Consider the following 16708-nt stretch of genomic DNA (forward strand, 5'->3'; position numbering starts at 1 on the left):
TTATGTTTATGTAGCCGTTTTTGCTTATTTTTACTTAAGAAATCGCTACGTTTTAATGTCCCTACCTATTTTGAACACCCTGTAGATATGAACTTGTTAGTGTCTAGGTAGACGAATAGACAATTCTTGTTTTTGAGGTATCGGAACTTAAACCTACCAAGAGGTGAAACTGATATAGTCAGTGTGAATGAAGAATTTCCTAAAAATAATCAATTATCTTTGTGGAAAATAGGCCAGTGCAAATCCTGTACTTCAATACCACTTTGTAATACATATTTTAAGTGTTGTTTATATTTTTCATTCACAAAAGAATTATGATATTAATAAGATGTAATTAATTTAACCCTTTGTGGTCAAATGGTGAGTATAGGTCATCGGGCGCCATTTTCCCGAATGCTCAAATGGCAACCTATACTTGCCGAAAAATGAAAAAAAATTAAACCTCAAAGGGTTAATGCATCAGGTGAAAATAAGGAAACTTTAAATCGTTTTTTATAGTTTTTATTATTTTTTTATTTTTTGTGTTTTTTGTCTTAACTACATTATTAATATTAATATGACTATCCTTAACACATACTCGCAAAAATATTATATAAACACGCATTTTAAAATTACCATGATAATGATTACATGAGAAAATGCACTTAACACTAAAAAAAACTATAATAACCCCAAACCTCATCCCTAAATTGTAGAAAAGTCAAACTTAACTAGAAATGTGAGACCAAATCAGAGAAAAACAGAGCCCCAAGGAGTGTGGAATCATGGGTAATGTACAGTTGAAATATATACACCTGTCTTACAACAACTTCTTGAATTTCCATTTTGATTCTAAATGCAATGTAAAATGAAAATTAACAACATAATAATTACTTCTTGAATGACACAGAAAATCTTTTGTTAATTTAGTATAATGTGATTGAATAATAATTCATCATCCAGAATATTGAGTAACTAAACACAAAATGTACTTTTATGAAAATAATTCTTTCTTCCATAAAACAAGAAGTGTAAATTAAATATCTCTTAATCTTGAAATAGTTTGTAACTGAAAATTCAATCTACTGTTGCAGACACAAACGATATAATAATTTATTATTGCCATAATGTTAGCCAAAAAACTAAAAACTACGTTATTGAATAAGAAAATCATATCACAAGTCACTATTTATGGAGACATCTGTTACCAAAACTGTGACACAAAAAAGGCACTAAAACCAAGTGTGCCTGTTGTAAAAATAACCAATACCTTTGATTTAAAAGACATAACCAACAAATTTCAAAAAAAAGTTTAGTCATGCAACAATTTAAACAATCTAAACATAAAAAATCTTCCTTTTCTTTAAAATAACTTAAAAATTAATTATGTACAACAAATATCTTATTGTTGATTCAGAAATACAACCTTTTAAGTGATGATAAGGATAAACAATTTTAGTAGCGTCTCACTAGAGGAAAAATGAAGAAAGGTCGAAACCACACCACAAATAAAAATAAAAGTTCCCCAAAATAATATTACAATATTTATGATCTTTGATATATAAAATAAAGAATTGCATTAAGTAATAAGTATTGTCTGGCTAGAACGGCTAGATTATGAATATCAAACAAAGTTACAAATAGGATTCAACCTAAAAGTACATCTTTGATATAACAACCTTTAATTACGTTTAAACTAAAAATATATCCTAGTGGATAATTTCCAAAAAGGGCATTCATCGATTAATTCAGTTTTTAGCACCATGTATAAAAGTACAACATCTACTTCTAAACTTTATTTTGAAAATGTTAATTTAATGTCACCTTACACTAAGATTTAATGAGAAAACTTTGTTCAGGTAAAAATGTGAAGTTGAAAACTAAAACTACTGGGTATACAGGTAAAAAATGTTTAGTACTTTACTTCTTGAGAAAACTTAAATGCATTGTAGATCAAAAGCTCAGAAGTCCAGAGTTAAATGTTCAGTTTAGTTTCAGGGCAATAACATTTAAATTACACGGTTCAACCTATTCAGCTAGCAGATAAGCTAATTGTATAAACTTACTCACTACTTACTTCTGGCACACAAAAATTAAAATTTTAACAGATTAACCTGGTCTACGCGTTCAGAGTTAGAACTTTTCCCTAGGCACTGTGTCAAAGAATACAAAAAGTGTAAAAGTAACCAAAAGTATATTGAACATGAAGCACATCAGTAATATACAAGCTTACTGTTACACAAGGATAAGGTATATATATATATATTTATATGTATAAGATTATTTACAACACTACGGATCGTTGAGCAACTGAGGATATAGGTGGTAATTTTGAATAAAAGAAAACCGACATTGGAACCTATTATGTTGGAACCTATTATCTTTCGTTTCAGTCACATCTCACTTAAACTACTTACACTTAACTTACTCTATGTACAATTACAATTAAGCAAAAAATCACACATTAGAAACTATGCACCTACCAAAACAAAAATGTCAGGTTATAATAAGATAACAATATACAGACTGTTATACACGTAAACAAACATGGCTATCCCGACTGAAAACCCCCGACTATCCTAACAACAAACTACGTTGTGCCTAACAAACTACGTGACGCACCCAAGTACGTTATCACGGGTTGGGCCGTGAATGACTGTCGGTAACAATTTCGGATAGGAACCTTTTGCGCCAAGCTAAATTTTATCTGATAAACCGTTTTGGACTAGAATTATATCCTCAAAAGACTTCGGTAGTAATACTCGGTTATCGATTTGCCAATAGAGGTGGTAAGTCATAAGAAGGATATTATAATCTAATATTATGTATAACAAACATATCAACTTTCTCCAAGTTAGATATGATATGACACTACGGTGAGTTTAGACAATTTGAGGGTTAATAATAACTAGAAATAAAATACAAGAAAACTAACAGCCACTGTACTAACATAAAATCTGACTGAATACAGAACATAACGTACACTATAAACATCCTGAAAAATACCCGATGAAAAGAAAACAAAACAACAAAGTGAAAGTAACAAAGGAAGTTGGTTAACAGAGCAACATGTAATATGGAAATCAGGTTGTGGGGCCATTCATATAATCAAGGCGTAAAACATTAATCAAATTTAATAAAACATACAAAAGCTACAATATTATTTTAAATACAAGATTACAACTATCATATTGAATTTCCAAAAGTGAATGCCCAAATCCCAATTTTGAACATTTTATTCATGTATGGATAGTAAAATGTTTTAGCTTCTGGCATTTCACTTTAAAACCTTAGGCTATTATCTAATATACAATAAACTTAGCTTTGTGCTATATCAAAATATTTATCTAGCTTTCATTTGGATTATCTGAGTAGCTGTAATCACACAAGTATGCTGTGGAGTAATTGTACAAAATAAAATGATCGATACACATCAACATACAAAAACTATCTTTGCTTCATAATTTATACATTTACATTATAATCGTAATAAAACATTCAAATTTGTATTTTTATACATTATTTAAGGATTTTATAGTCCTATATATATTTAATATTTTTAGTTTTGTAATTTACTTATGAATATGGGGAAATGTATGTACAATCATGTAAGTTAAAAGAAAAATTATTAAAGATTTTTAAACAGTATTAAATAAATATTGTTATACAATTAAAAACAATATATATTACCAAAAATTAAATTGTAGCAAACATTAAGTTTGAAAATAATTAATTTAATGATATTCAAATATAACAGTAGTAAAGAAAGAGATAAATTATAAAAATAGAGCAATGGCCCTTAAACATTAAAAAAATTAATTACAAATATATATTTTTTATGATTACAAAGCTTAGATGGATACCTATTATGTTTAATAAAACTTAAATATTGCATATTGAAAAATCGATGACAAGAATCATTTTGATTCACTATTATGGACAAACTATGATCCTCATTGGTACATAGGGAGAACTGATAGTGGATCTTAGAGAAACTATAAAACTTTTAACTATAAGCGTGGTTTAAAGCCATAACAAATGAATCACCATTTGGACGTTGATCTGCTCCATGCGTGGAAGACACCAAGGTGTAAGGAGGATCAGTCTACCGTGGCAGGGGCTTTCTGTTGCTGTTGGGTCAGTTTCTTTCTTGCCAACGAAGGTGACATAATGTTCTGAGCTGAACTGGAGTGCTTCTTGTCTGGCGGAAGATCAAAGTTCACACGATTTCTAAACTTACCATCACCTGCAACAATGACACACAACTAAAGATCACTACTAAAAGTTTGGTTTTCTGAAACATACCTGTTGACTGGCTCAAAACTTTTAGCCTAAAAATTCAAAAAATGAATTCAAAACAAATTTGTCTAAAAAACTTAAGTAAAACAATGTGTCAACAAGGTTAAAGATGTAATAGAGCACAAGGGCCTAGGTTTTTAGGATTTCTTTTTTCGAGGATAGCAGGCTTACCTGAATGCAAGTCAAGTCAGTTGGAGAGGGAAAGAGTCCAAACTGGCACAAGAGACACAAAGCTTAACACTAAACACTATATACACAAATATTAGAACATTTTACTGTCACTGACAGCATTTTCAAATAAAGACGAGAGAGTTTGCTTTAGGTCAGCCTGCTATCCTCTAAATCTGTCAACAATACTTTTTCGTTCTGCTGTTTTGTTGCACTAGTATTAACTCAAATTATAGCAGATGATAGGGTAAATAGCCATCAATAAATAACAAGTGCTATCTAGTTGTTAAAGAAGTTTTAGTTGAATACTACAAAAAAACACGCACAATTACTGTAATTGGGAAACACAACCATGAACAAATCACAACAGCAGAACAAACTCGAAGATAATACTTTGATGACTTTAAAAGTAGGCCTAACACATTAGTGTCCTAGTACCAGTTTCCTGAACTAATTTAATTTTAACCACTATAATTTAAAACTAAATTTTAATTGAAATGATGACACTTGGGCTTAATAATTTATACAGAGGATTGAAATGGTCTCATTGTATATCATCTTGGCCTTGGTTCTTAGATACCCGTTTCAAATCCTGTCACTCACCAATACCTTTAGCTAAGTGATGATGCCTTGACCCTCTAGGCCTGAAAGCAACTTATAAAATAAAACTGTTCTGAGCTGGAGCCTAACGTCGACATACAAACCTATCTGCAAAATAATAGTAGTAAACAGATTTTTCATTGTAGTGCACTCACCGGTTGAGTCGTATCTGCGACGAGCCCCTGTGGAGTCGGCCCGTTGTCTAATGATGCCCCCGCTGCTGTATCGTCGTAGCCCCGCCGTGGACTCCCATGTGGCTGACTCTGACACTGACCTGTTGCGTCTCTTGGCTGCTGCAAGGCCCCGCAGACCCCCGGGATAACCCTCCATCTCCTCAGCCGGCTAAATAAACAGAGTGGTTAATAGCACCATAGTCATTGTCATAAAAACTACAACATGTTGCACATGGATTCAAACTGAAAAGTTCAAAATGAAGTGATGTTTTTTTTATTGACATGAACAATCCAGTTTTCTCTGGTAAAAGTTCACGACAGAAGGTAAAGGTAAAGATACTGCATGTGTCCAAGCCAACCGAAATCAAAATAAAAACTAACAACCAACAAGTTCACCTAGGAAATCAATTGGTTAATATTGCATAACAGTTTTTAGTTAATTCAAAATTGATTGGTGTTTGTTATCTTTTAAGGTGTTATCCGGAAAAAGGTTCTGTCATAAGAAGGTCGAAGAACCTTGTGTTATGATTTGTAAACTGATTTTACTTTTGTGCTTCAAACCCATAGCAGCCCAAAAGTAACCAGATATATTCTTGATAAAGTTCACAAGTTTAAATAAAAGACAATCCATTCTAAACCCTAATCTTATTAATTATTTGAAAACTTTTGATACAAAATTATTAGCTTACCTCGTATATTCTGAAGTCTTCTATCGTCTTAAAATTAGACAGGTGTTCTTTGAGCTTTGGTAGAACATGTAATTTCTGAGCATGTTTGTAGTATTTAAGGAATGCCCAAAACTTTTCAAGTCCGTAAAGTTGGCCTGCAAAAAGAAAAATTAATTAACCTTAAATTATTTCTACCAGTTTAAAGTTCTATCATTATTATAATTGCCTCATGTAAAATGATCTGGTAAAGAAGTCAACATTTGCCAACAACTTATAAACAATAAATACAATATGAATGACATATGTATTTAACACTGGTTTGCAAGTCCTACATTTACTGTCATAAGGGAAATAAAATTGACATCTTCGAGGAGTTCAAAATTTTTAAATCGATACAAAATTCGGATTTTAATACTTATATCCTCAATGACAAACTACAATTTAAGTCAAATATAATTTTTAACTCGCTACTACCACAAAGAAACAAATCTGATCAGCTGACCACAACAGATAACAAAGATAATTCAAACAGATAGCGCTGACTTGAACCCTCCATTGACAGTCTGTTCCCGCTCGAGTACCAGTAATGTTACGTACCCGTGATAGACAAAACAATATTTATATATTGTGCGTGTCGTGTGTTACATGTACTTGTCGTGCACTGAAAATAAAGCTATCCAAGCGGAAATAATGTATACTAGTGTCCCTGTTGCTAAGTATTACAGGCGTTATTTTAAAACGATGACTTTAGAAAGATTCGACTCAAAGATTATGGAAATACTCAAGATGTACATAACAGATCGATATAATTAACATTTCTTGTAATCTTATCATTTTTCAAAACCTGATCATTTCTATTTCTTCTCCTTTTTGGTGTTCTTTGACTTATGTTTCCATAGTTTGCAAATCGGCTCTTTCAATGATTACCAAGAAATGCAGCACAGTGTCGATTCAGGTTTCTTTTTAGTATATCAATTTATCCAGGCTCTCTCACTTTTTCCATTGTAATATTTACGCCAACCCAAATTCAAGTAGTAAATATTTCATTTCAACCAAGTCAGTAAATGTTTGTAGCACACTGTTAAATTAGCAAACTTATGGACTGTTTACAATTAACATATGTTCTTCTTCTCACTTTTAATTTCTGACAACAGCTGGAGTTTCATAAAAATTTTTTAGGGATGGGCGAGATTGGATTTTTAGTTCGAGACGAGACGAGATTTTTTATTTCTCATAAAATTTCGAGACGAGATCGAGACGGGATTTCCCTTCTCATACACAACGGGAAATGCATGTTCGGAATTTTTACCTGATTTTGTAACATTGTTAGATGACTGTTTAAATACAAAAATAATGATAATAGGCAAGAATATTTACAATCTTTTATTAAAAAACATCAGCATAACATTTTTTATTAATCATGCCTAACTTATTAAAAGTGCCTACGATTACGAAACATAGTGATATCAGTTAGGATAGAGTTCAACTTATCCTAAAATAAAATAAATCATAAAATAAAATATTAATTTTTATAAAATAGTTACTTGTTTTGACTTTTTTTATAGTAATAAAACATTCCTCACACTGCTAACACTTAACAAAAAACTCTTCAAATGTTATTAAAATAATTAAAGTAATATTTACATTTGAAGAATTAATTAAATAAGAACGCCTTCGCAAAGGAAACGCAACTACAACACGCTCCTGTATTGCGGGTATTGCATTGACTTTCTGCAGGCGTTTTTAATTTTTTTTTTTTTTTTTTTTTTCTCGTCTCGATAAAAATCTCGGCCAAAAAGAAATCTCGTCTCGTGTAACGAGATTTAAAAATTCCCGAAAATTTCCCGAAATTTCGAGACTTGACCATCCCTACAATTTTTGTTTCCCATGTTAATCTTATGGAGAAATATGAAACTTTAAAGGGCCCCAGCGCCTCACTCTCTAATTATTTCCCTAAAAAGAAAGTTTCCTGCACTACTTCACGTTACGCTCTTTCCAATGACACCAAAAACATGTCAATCGGTTCAGTAGTTTCGGAGGAGTAATTGTCACAAAAATCCTGCTTGCGTATTAAATAAGTATATATAGATTCCTGGAATGAAGTATTTGACAATGGTAGCTCGCCAAAACATGTAAAACTTTGATGAAGGTTACAATTTGGAACTGATAAAAGGTAATGAAAAACCAATTAGTCTAAAGGTAGCTGTAAAATAGTTTGTAAAAAGAAGGACTTAAGAAACTTCACCTAAGGACTAATAATGCAGAAAGAAATTTATAACAATACTAACATTTCAACTAGGAGTTTGGAAATGGAATAGAGTGCACACAATTTTGAGGGTTATTACTATGAATTATAGAGATATATATTATAAATGTCTGTAATATTTAAAAAGAATACTCACCACTCTCATAATCGTTAATAGTTTCAGTCTGAAAGTCTTTGTACAGTTCCGGTCGGAACTTCTTTTCTAGTCCATAGCTGTAGTATCTGAAGAGGCATTCAAGTCCGTACCTACAGATAAACAAACGTTATGTTTTTAGCATCAACAGAAACAACAAGGAAGTCTTGTTTGGAAAGGGATAGAGTTCATCTAACTTACTTAAGAAAAATATAGTTTACAGTTTAAAGGCTTAATAAATACACAATAAAAGGTAAACTAACAAAACACAGATTTTTTTGTCCTAGAGTAGGACTTCTTTTAAAAATAGAATGAAAAAATTATGTTCTTTTAAATCTACTTTCTCAGGTCCTATAGGCAAATTTCAGGATTTTGTTATTTAAACTTTTATTGTGTGTACCTGCAAAAGCCCCTGGACGCAATTTCCCCCAGGTAAGCTAGATGACGTCCTTTAAATTTTAAAGAGCTTCTTAATCAGGCACCAGGATTTCTCTTAAAACATAATTTAAACTATAAACAAGAAAACTAATCATAGATATTGATTAAGGAAGAGTTAAGTTGTATATCCCAAAAAAACCTTACTTTTACTTTTAGAAAAAAATACTGTTAGGTTTTCAACACTGAGAATACCAATTTCTCGGTAGCTAACATTATCTGATAACCAAATAGTCACCTGAAGCCAGATTTAGCATCTTCGAGAGCCAAGGTTTTGAATTCTTGATACATGTTCCTGTTGAAGTTTTCTCGCAAGAAGAACGACCAGAACCGGAAAAGCGTGTTCATCTCTTGTGACTGCCCTACGCCCAGTTTCTTGCGTTCTGTCAAATAATCAATCAGTTATAAACAGAATTTTTTTGGAAGCTTGTTGTTAGCAATAATCTACGTTGTTCAGGGAACTTAAATTAACTTTTAAATTTTAATGTGTCAACTCAAAATGTATTCATGCTAAAACGTTCCTCTCAATTCTAAATCCAGATTATATTAAAATAAACAATTGAAAAACAAATCGGTTTAAAGATAACCAGCGAGGTTTAATAAATTCTCAAAAGAAAATTTTTCTAATAGATTAACATTAATTATCAATTCATTCAAAATTTTGTCAACCTTTTGACACTATACCCGTTTTTCTACAATATTTGAATAATTTAGTCATTTTTTAATTCATAATGGTTTAGTGAACTCAGAAGTTGATCTTAATTTCATTGAGGTTCAAGGCATTCCCGTTACATTGACTACAAACAGACATTGCAGGTTTTGAGAAATTAAGAATTGGAGTCAGCGCAACCACAGAGAAGTAAGAAACAGAGGATACATTTAATGAATACTTAAGTTAGTCAGTCACTAGTGTCTAGAGAAAATTCTATTAGTCGCCCCATCCCAATCTTTTCCCCCTTGCCATCACATACTACAGCTATAGGAAGGCCTTTGCTGTACAATGCTATCAGGCTCTTCTCTTCTCGTTCCAAGATATATTTCCGCCCCAACATACCAGAGCTAAAGCGCACGGTTGTCCTCAAAGATTGTATTCTCTTTATCTTACTTCTCTGTGGCTCAATCTTAGTCTTAATAGCTTGTTTTACAATTTTCTAACATGGGTTTTGTCCAAATTAAACGGATAAATAAGATTAAAATTTATTGCCTTTAACTTCCTATAAAGTAGAATGTGATCAATGTATTACCTTTGAGACACCTGGAGTGGTACTTGTGGTAGACTTGTTGTGTAAAGTTGTTCTCTTTGAGCAGGGAGTGTGAGGGGTGCTGGAATGTAGGCAAGGAGCTAGGAGTGCCTCCTGAGAGGAACCCTTCGTTGGGACTGGTCCCTGTGCTGCTCCTGCAGGTTATAACACATTGTTAGTTAATAAATATCAAGTTTTATGAATGGTTGATGTATAAGATTTTAAAAAACACAGACCTTTTTTGTATCAGGATAATATATTAATGCCCTATACATTAACAGTATACTCTTGTAGAAAATCAGAAACAATTTTTTTAACCATAGGAAAAGTAAGTAAGCTGACTATATTTAGAAATTTACCATGAAAAAGTTTTATTAGATGAATTTTTTTGTCCATTCCAATCACGTAATGTCAGAGCAATCTTCCGAAGCGCTAGTAATCATAGTGCCTGTATCAAATACCCAAAGGAATTGTGTTGTGATTATGTAGACTTACCCCATGGAGGAGGTGCGAGGCCGATGTTCCCTGACGTCCATGATCCACCCCACATGATGCTCTACAGGAGGGTTGCTGGAGTGCCGAGTCTTGCGTTTGCGGCCCTTCTCTGGCCTCTCCGGGTCCTTGACTACGGCGAAGAACCTCGGAGCTTGTCTGTGAGGAGGGATCGGCCTTCTCACTCTACCACTGGACTCTGTCTTGCTCTGTTCCATGGCTTCTACCTCCTACAACAGACGATGGTCGGTCACTGATAGAAATTACCTTCTATTATTTACGATATTGTTATGGCACACTAAATTCACATAGTTTTAAGCCATTTCTGCATAGAACATTTATTTGTATGGTTCAGAAAAAAATGAGCGCATTTGCGGAAGCATTTTTTTAATTAGACGGCACTTTGCTGAACACTGTTGGTTTAATCTACTATATTTAAAAAAGTATACATATAAAAGCTGAGAATTAAGGAGACAAAGTAGAGTAGAAGCAGGCTTACCTAAAAAATTGTAGGCATCCCACTTCACTAAAGTAACACAAAAGAAGACATAAAGGAAATGCTGTATATTTTGCGGCCACTGGCCCCTTTTTCAACATTAAGAGTCATTAGATTCTGGAGGTCCTATAAGGGTAAAGGTAATTTTAAGGGAAGCCTGCTTATTAGGGGTCTGCGGTGCACCGAAAAAGTCGGTACGGTACGGTACAAGCTTAATTACCGTCATCGGTTCGGCACAGCATTTTACACGGTACAAATTCGGTTCGGTACAGCCTATTATAATAATAAATTACTTTCAGTTTACTATCGTAGTCAACGGCAGTTGGTTCCGAGCACATAAAAGTCTTATCAGATGTTTGTTTACGATCTTCATAATTTATTACTAGGGTGATGATGCAATAAAAAACCCATTAGCAGTCCCAAATCCATTAACATTTTATCACGACAATAATTGTTGTATTGAAGTACTTCCAAGAACTGTTGAGTTTTATCACTTTTATTTCTTTACGACTTTCCCCAATTCTGTTTTATCATAAAAATAATAGTTTTATGATGACTGTTAAATGTTATCTCTAACTTAATCAGTATTTTCGTGAATATTGAATTTGCCGCTGGCCATTGCCTACTGCCATAAAACTGTTTATGGCTACATATTAAACTTGTAACTAATCTACAATCTTATTTTATAAATTAAAATATTTGTTATGGATATTTTATCTTTCTATTGACGACCATGGATATACACAAACTTTTGTCGTGATTTTAATTTCAACATCAAAATACAATATTGCACAATCGTGATATTTTAGGCCATTGACCTTTACTATGCATCCGGTATTGCTGTTTCAGAAGAGAAGCACATTGATAAATTATAAATTGATATTCCCGTAGTTAAAAAGAATTATTTTATAAACCTATAAAACAAAATCATAAAATCTTACATAAAGATAACAATAACGGAAATTGTAAAAAGGGTATAAAGATAACAATTCTTTCTCTTTGTTCTTCTATTTCTTGGGTTTCCCTTCATCACGCATTCAACAAGTTGCCATGGTTACTAATCACCCATGTCGTTATCAGCTTTTGTGACATAGCGCACAGCAGGGGGTAAAACTTGACGAAAATCGGTAAATTTTTACCTATTATTTAATTACCAATGAATGTACTACTTTATTGGTATTTGGTATTGTATTAATAATTGGTCCAAATGGCAGATTTTTGTCAAATTTTACACCAAATTTATTGAAATTTCAAGGTGAATATTAATAAAACAATTATTACCAAATATTTGTATTCATTTAAAAGATTGATTTGTGGTATTGGGTTCCCCACTGAGTGCAGCCGAGCGGCACTAATGAGGGTCGGACCTTCTTGGGGGTGAACAATAGACGGCTTATCAGACCCTCCCCTCCCCCGTGGTCTGGAGAAAGCATGTAAACAAACTATTGCACAAGCGTGCGTGACTTGACATTGAGCTGCTTCAACTATAACTTTGTCAAATGAACTGTGATGTTTCAAAATCAAAAACAATAATTTGGGACCATACTGCTTAACAATAATGGACTGCAATTATTGTTGAACATACAATCCATTTTTAACAAACTAAGATTATACGATTCAAATACAATTATAAAAATTATCTTGGTATTTTACTTGGGGTAATGAAGTTATGTAGGCTAGTGTAATTCTCGGTTCATCAAGGTTCTACTGAATTATGTTTGGCAGTGAATAAGTGTAGAATGCAATTTATAAATTCAGGGATACACACCTTTTACACAGTTATAAAGTCTAATTGCCCAACATCAAATCTTACTCTGTGATAATCCAAATTTTAGTTTCAGAAAAAAAACTTTGCAAGAATTGTATCCATCTTATAACTTAACTAGTTTTGAAGCTGATAAACAAAAATGGTCTTTGCCATTACTTCATCATAACCTCCAGTTTTTCATTGTCATCTGCTGTGAACAGCTGGCAAAACTACACTGTCTTCTACTGAATGCTTTTATATGTTTTTAAAATAAAAAAAAAAATAAAAAAACTAGACATTGTGTTGGTTACCAGTTTTGTGAAATTATCTTGTCAATAAATGTTTCAAACATGTTTATTCATAAAAACTCTTATCCTATTTTTAAACTACTTTATCATGGCTATTCAAAGTATCTCAGAGTAAAATAGGTAAAGCCTTTATCTCAACTGTGATTTTTCTTGACACAATCCTCGTAGTAGTAAAAGGTTTTGTTTTAATAATATGTGGTACATTAATTGTTGTTAGAAAACCATGAATGTAGGATACTATCCATTTTCATTGTAATGGCTATGTATTAAAGTTAAAAATAATGGTTTAGATACAGTTCTGAGAAGAAAACCGCAAAAATACGGGTAGCCGCGTACCGTACCGATTTTGTACCGAGAACCGAGGTACAAAATATTGTACCGTACCGAACCGTACCGACCTTAAATTTTCTGTACCGCAGACCCCTACTGCTTATCCTTTGTTCGCTTAATTCTCACGCAATAAACCCTATCCAATCAAATAAAAAGCTGAGTTTCTGTAGAATAGCGTAGCGAAATTAATTTTTGATTGACTGCCAAACTGTCTAATGAGTCCTCGATTTGGCAGCTGTGTTCTAGGCAGTACTTACATTAGACACCTCCAGTAGGTCTGTGTCCTCATTGTGAGGGAAGGCAGCTGCTGTGGCCAGAGAGGGAGGTGGAGGAGGAGGTGCCTCAGGGTTGACCTTGCGAGGAGCTCTAGGAGCCATCTTCTCAAAGTCTTCCTGAGTTATGACATTCACAGTCTTGTAGCTACCAGATGACGACTGTACCTGTGATAATACATGTTGAATTAGGGGTCAAGTGTAGACCTAGAAAAGATTATTAATAAAGGGAAATACTAACAAAGACGAAAGATATCGTATGTTTGATGTTAGAGTTTAGTGACTGTATGTTTTATGTTAAGAGCTTAGTGACTGCCTGAATCTGTGAGTAAGATTTTAAGAATTTTGTAGAGTCGTATTTATTACCATATACTTTTTTGTGCCAGAAAAGTTTCAGATTTTAACATTGAAACAAGATTTTTGTTATAGGTATAATAAAGCTCCTATTTTCTGGAGTAATAAAGACGCTTTAACTGGTGATCTTATTTTCTTAGTTTTCTTTTTATCGGATAAGATATTTAAAATAATTCAGGTTTTAAAGGGCTATTAATTTAAAAATGGATGGAGAAGAGTATATTCTATCAGTATATTCTAATACATTGCAACATAATTTACAAATTTACAGTAGTGATGATTTGGGATTGGATTCAGCAAAAAACACGATTCAGCCTTTAACTCATTTTGCTCATACACAGCTAGGTCTTTTACTTTTCATTTGCCCATCCACATGGACCACAGAGGCCTGTGCATGGAACGTATACAGCAGAGAAAGGGGTAAGCCGGTTCAGTACAAGGATGAACTGTACTGATGAAAATAGTGGCAGGTACCAGGATTTGCTGCCTTTAGCCACAGAAAACATACTACTATAACCCACAATGCCAACCGCATGGTAAAAAGCATTAAGTGTTTTGAGAGAGCTTTGCCTGTCAATCGTAGGCAGCGCCACCAGCGTTGCCATACACCCAGCATAGCAACGCTGGTTGCGCTGCCTACGATTGACAGGCAAAGCTCTCTCAAAACACTTAATGCTTTTTACCACGCGGTTGGCATTCTGGGTTATAGTAGTATGTTTTCTGTGCTTTAGCCTATGTCTGTGGTGCTACCGAATCAGCCACTGACTCACCACTTGTTATTTTATGAAAGTGTAAACAATCCAGCTTTTAGGTTCACAGTTTGGACCCAACCTTTTACATGGAACATGTAATTTTGATGTAAAAACATTTATACAATCTTTCGCCAGTTACATACTTACCTGCCTACCAAGTCCTAACAAGAGATGCAGTGGAGGAAATATATTTACCCAGTCGTTTTCTGTCCAGAGGTTCTCCTCGTAGTACTGCAGCCCGATGTTGATAGCTTGCTCCAGGTCCTGGGTCATCTTGACCCGGGAGGTCTTGTCACCCGTGCGATCGTACCCGTCATGCTTGGGTCTTCTCGACGACCCGGCCGTCTGGGTTACAATCAGAAGCTTGTTGATCTCATGATCTGACAACTCGTAGTCGTCACTCTCATCCTCGGACCTGCAGCCAATGACAATTATTTTTGACATTAGACAGCATTGTGCCTGGGAGCTGAATATGAATGCCAAAATATTGTAGAATGGAGTGAGATGATACGTGTAGCTGTGTTACTGACTACGATATCAGCTGATTCTTCAGCCAGAACCACGTTAACCACCAGGATTTGTTTTTTTTATTAAAGACAAATGATAAAGGATGCGTCTGGGTCTAATAGTAAGTAAAAAATACATCTATAACTCAAATATTATACAAATGCAGATAAGTGGACTAAGGTCTACTGAGAATTAATAAAATACCTCAAATTCGTACTAAAGCTTGAAGGCTTCTCAACTCAAACGCAAGTTTACTTAATTACAAGTAATTACAAGTTTGTCAGTTAGAATCTTACAAAAAAAAGGAGAAAAGAAACAATTTCATATGCAAACTAATTGAAAGCTTATTTTAGGTAGGTTTATAAATGCTGAGTTCAACATTTTATCCAATATTAAACAAGTAGGTGTCTCATTTATTTATTTAATCATTTATTATTATTTTATGGCCAGCATTGGACCACTTAAGTCAATATAATGGTCAGATTCTTTTTAAATTCTGTTTCTTCTTCTTGTCCGCCCAATACTTCTTCATTCTTTCCGACCGTTGTTTTCTTTCTTCTTCCGAAACCACTCTTCCTTGTCTCTGATTGTTTGCTCCTATTGGTAGGATGATATTTTTGTCATTGAGTACTGCAAGCGCCTCTGACTTATTTTCTGTCAGAAAAAAGTAGGTTTCTCATATTATTCCAATATCTTATTTAAATTTAATCTAACAAAAAATCTACAAATTTGGTATTTTTATCATGTTTTCTATAAGGGATTAAAACATAAACATAGATTGATGAGTTAAACACAAGACTTATACATTTTAACACTTTTAAATGTGTTGCAAGTGTAATATCAGATCTTGCATTCAAATGAGTTTTATTTTTATTTTCTTATTTAAAAGAGGTTGGCGACCTCTCCTCATTTGCCCGTCCACATAGACTACAGATCTGTGCGTGGAACGTATCCAGCAAAGCAAGAAGTGAGCCAGTACAGTACGAAGGTGAACTGTACTAATAAATTTTAGTGTCAGTGACCAGGATCCGAACCCACGACATCACTGTCTTGGGCCCAAAGTCCGTGACGCTACCAACTGAGCCACCGACTCACCATTACTTTCTTAATTGTTTACTTTCTTAATTGGAAAAATTTCTTAAATCATAGAAAAATCAGTACTTTGGTATTATACAGAAACCACCCTTATACAGTAACGCTGCGGCGGTTAGGTTAGTTTGGGTTATCATAAATAGAAAGTATGACTCATCTAGTATCGCTCAATTTATAACAAAACGAGGAAAATCCTACAAACATATTTACAATAACACAACCTAACATAACCGCCGCTTAGCGCGCTGTAAAATAAGTGGCCTCTGTATAATATTAAAGAACTAAAAAATCATTTAGGGACTCAAAATGAAAAATAAGAAATACAACACAAGAGTTCAAATGTGTGAGCTGTTGCGTTTTACTGAATTCAAATGCATTTTGAATATATGCTGTTGT

General features: G+C 33.5%; 1 protein-coding gene across 1 annotated transcript in view; it reads right to left on the reverse strand.

Moving 5' to 3' along the window:
• Positions 1-485: 485 nt before the first annotated feature.
• Positions 486-16708, reverse strand: part of LOC128985649 (la-related protein 1B) — a 103775-nt gene continuing 87552 nt past the window's right edge. Inside the window, exons 12-20 of the mRNA XM_054405393.1 lie at positions 14909-15128; positions 13593-13775; positions 10458-10684; positions 9966-10117; positions 8960-9104; positions 8290-8399; positions 5909-6042; positions 5202-5388; positions 486-4225 (exon numbers count right to left, since the gene is read on the reverse strand). Coding sequence (XP_054261368.1) covers positions 4080-4225; positions 5202-5388; positions 5909-6042; positions 8290-8399; positions 8960-9104; positions 9966-10117; positions 10458-10684; positions 13593-13775; positions 14909-15128 — 1504 coding nt within the window. The 3' untranslated portion in view covers positions 486-4079. The remainder of the gene's footprint in view (positions 4226-5201; positions 5389-5908; positions 6043-8289; positions 8400-8959; positions 9105-9965; positions 10118-10457; positions 10685-13592; positions 13776-14908; positions 15129-16708) is intronic.

The sequence above is a fragment of the Macrosteles quadrilineatus genome, unplaced genomic scaffold (assembly GCF_028750875.1).
Source record: "Macrosteles quadrilineatus isolate MER2022 unplaced genomic scaffold, UCM_ALF_1.0 Scaffold_2__2_contigs__length_208266976, whole genome shotgun sequence".
Taxonomy (NCBI): Eukaryota; Metazoa; Arthropoda; class Insecta; order Hemiptera; family Cicadellidae; genus Macrosteles; species Macrosteles quadrilineatus.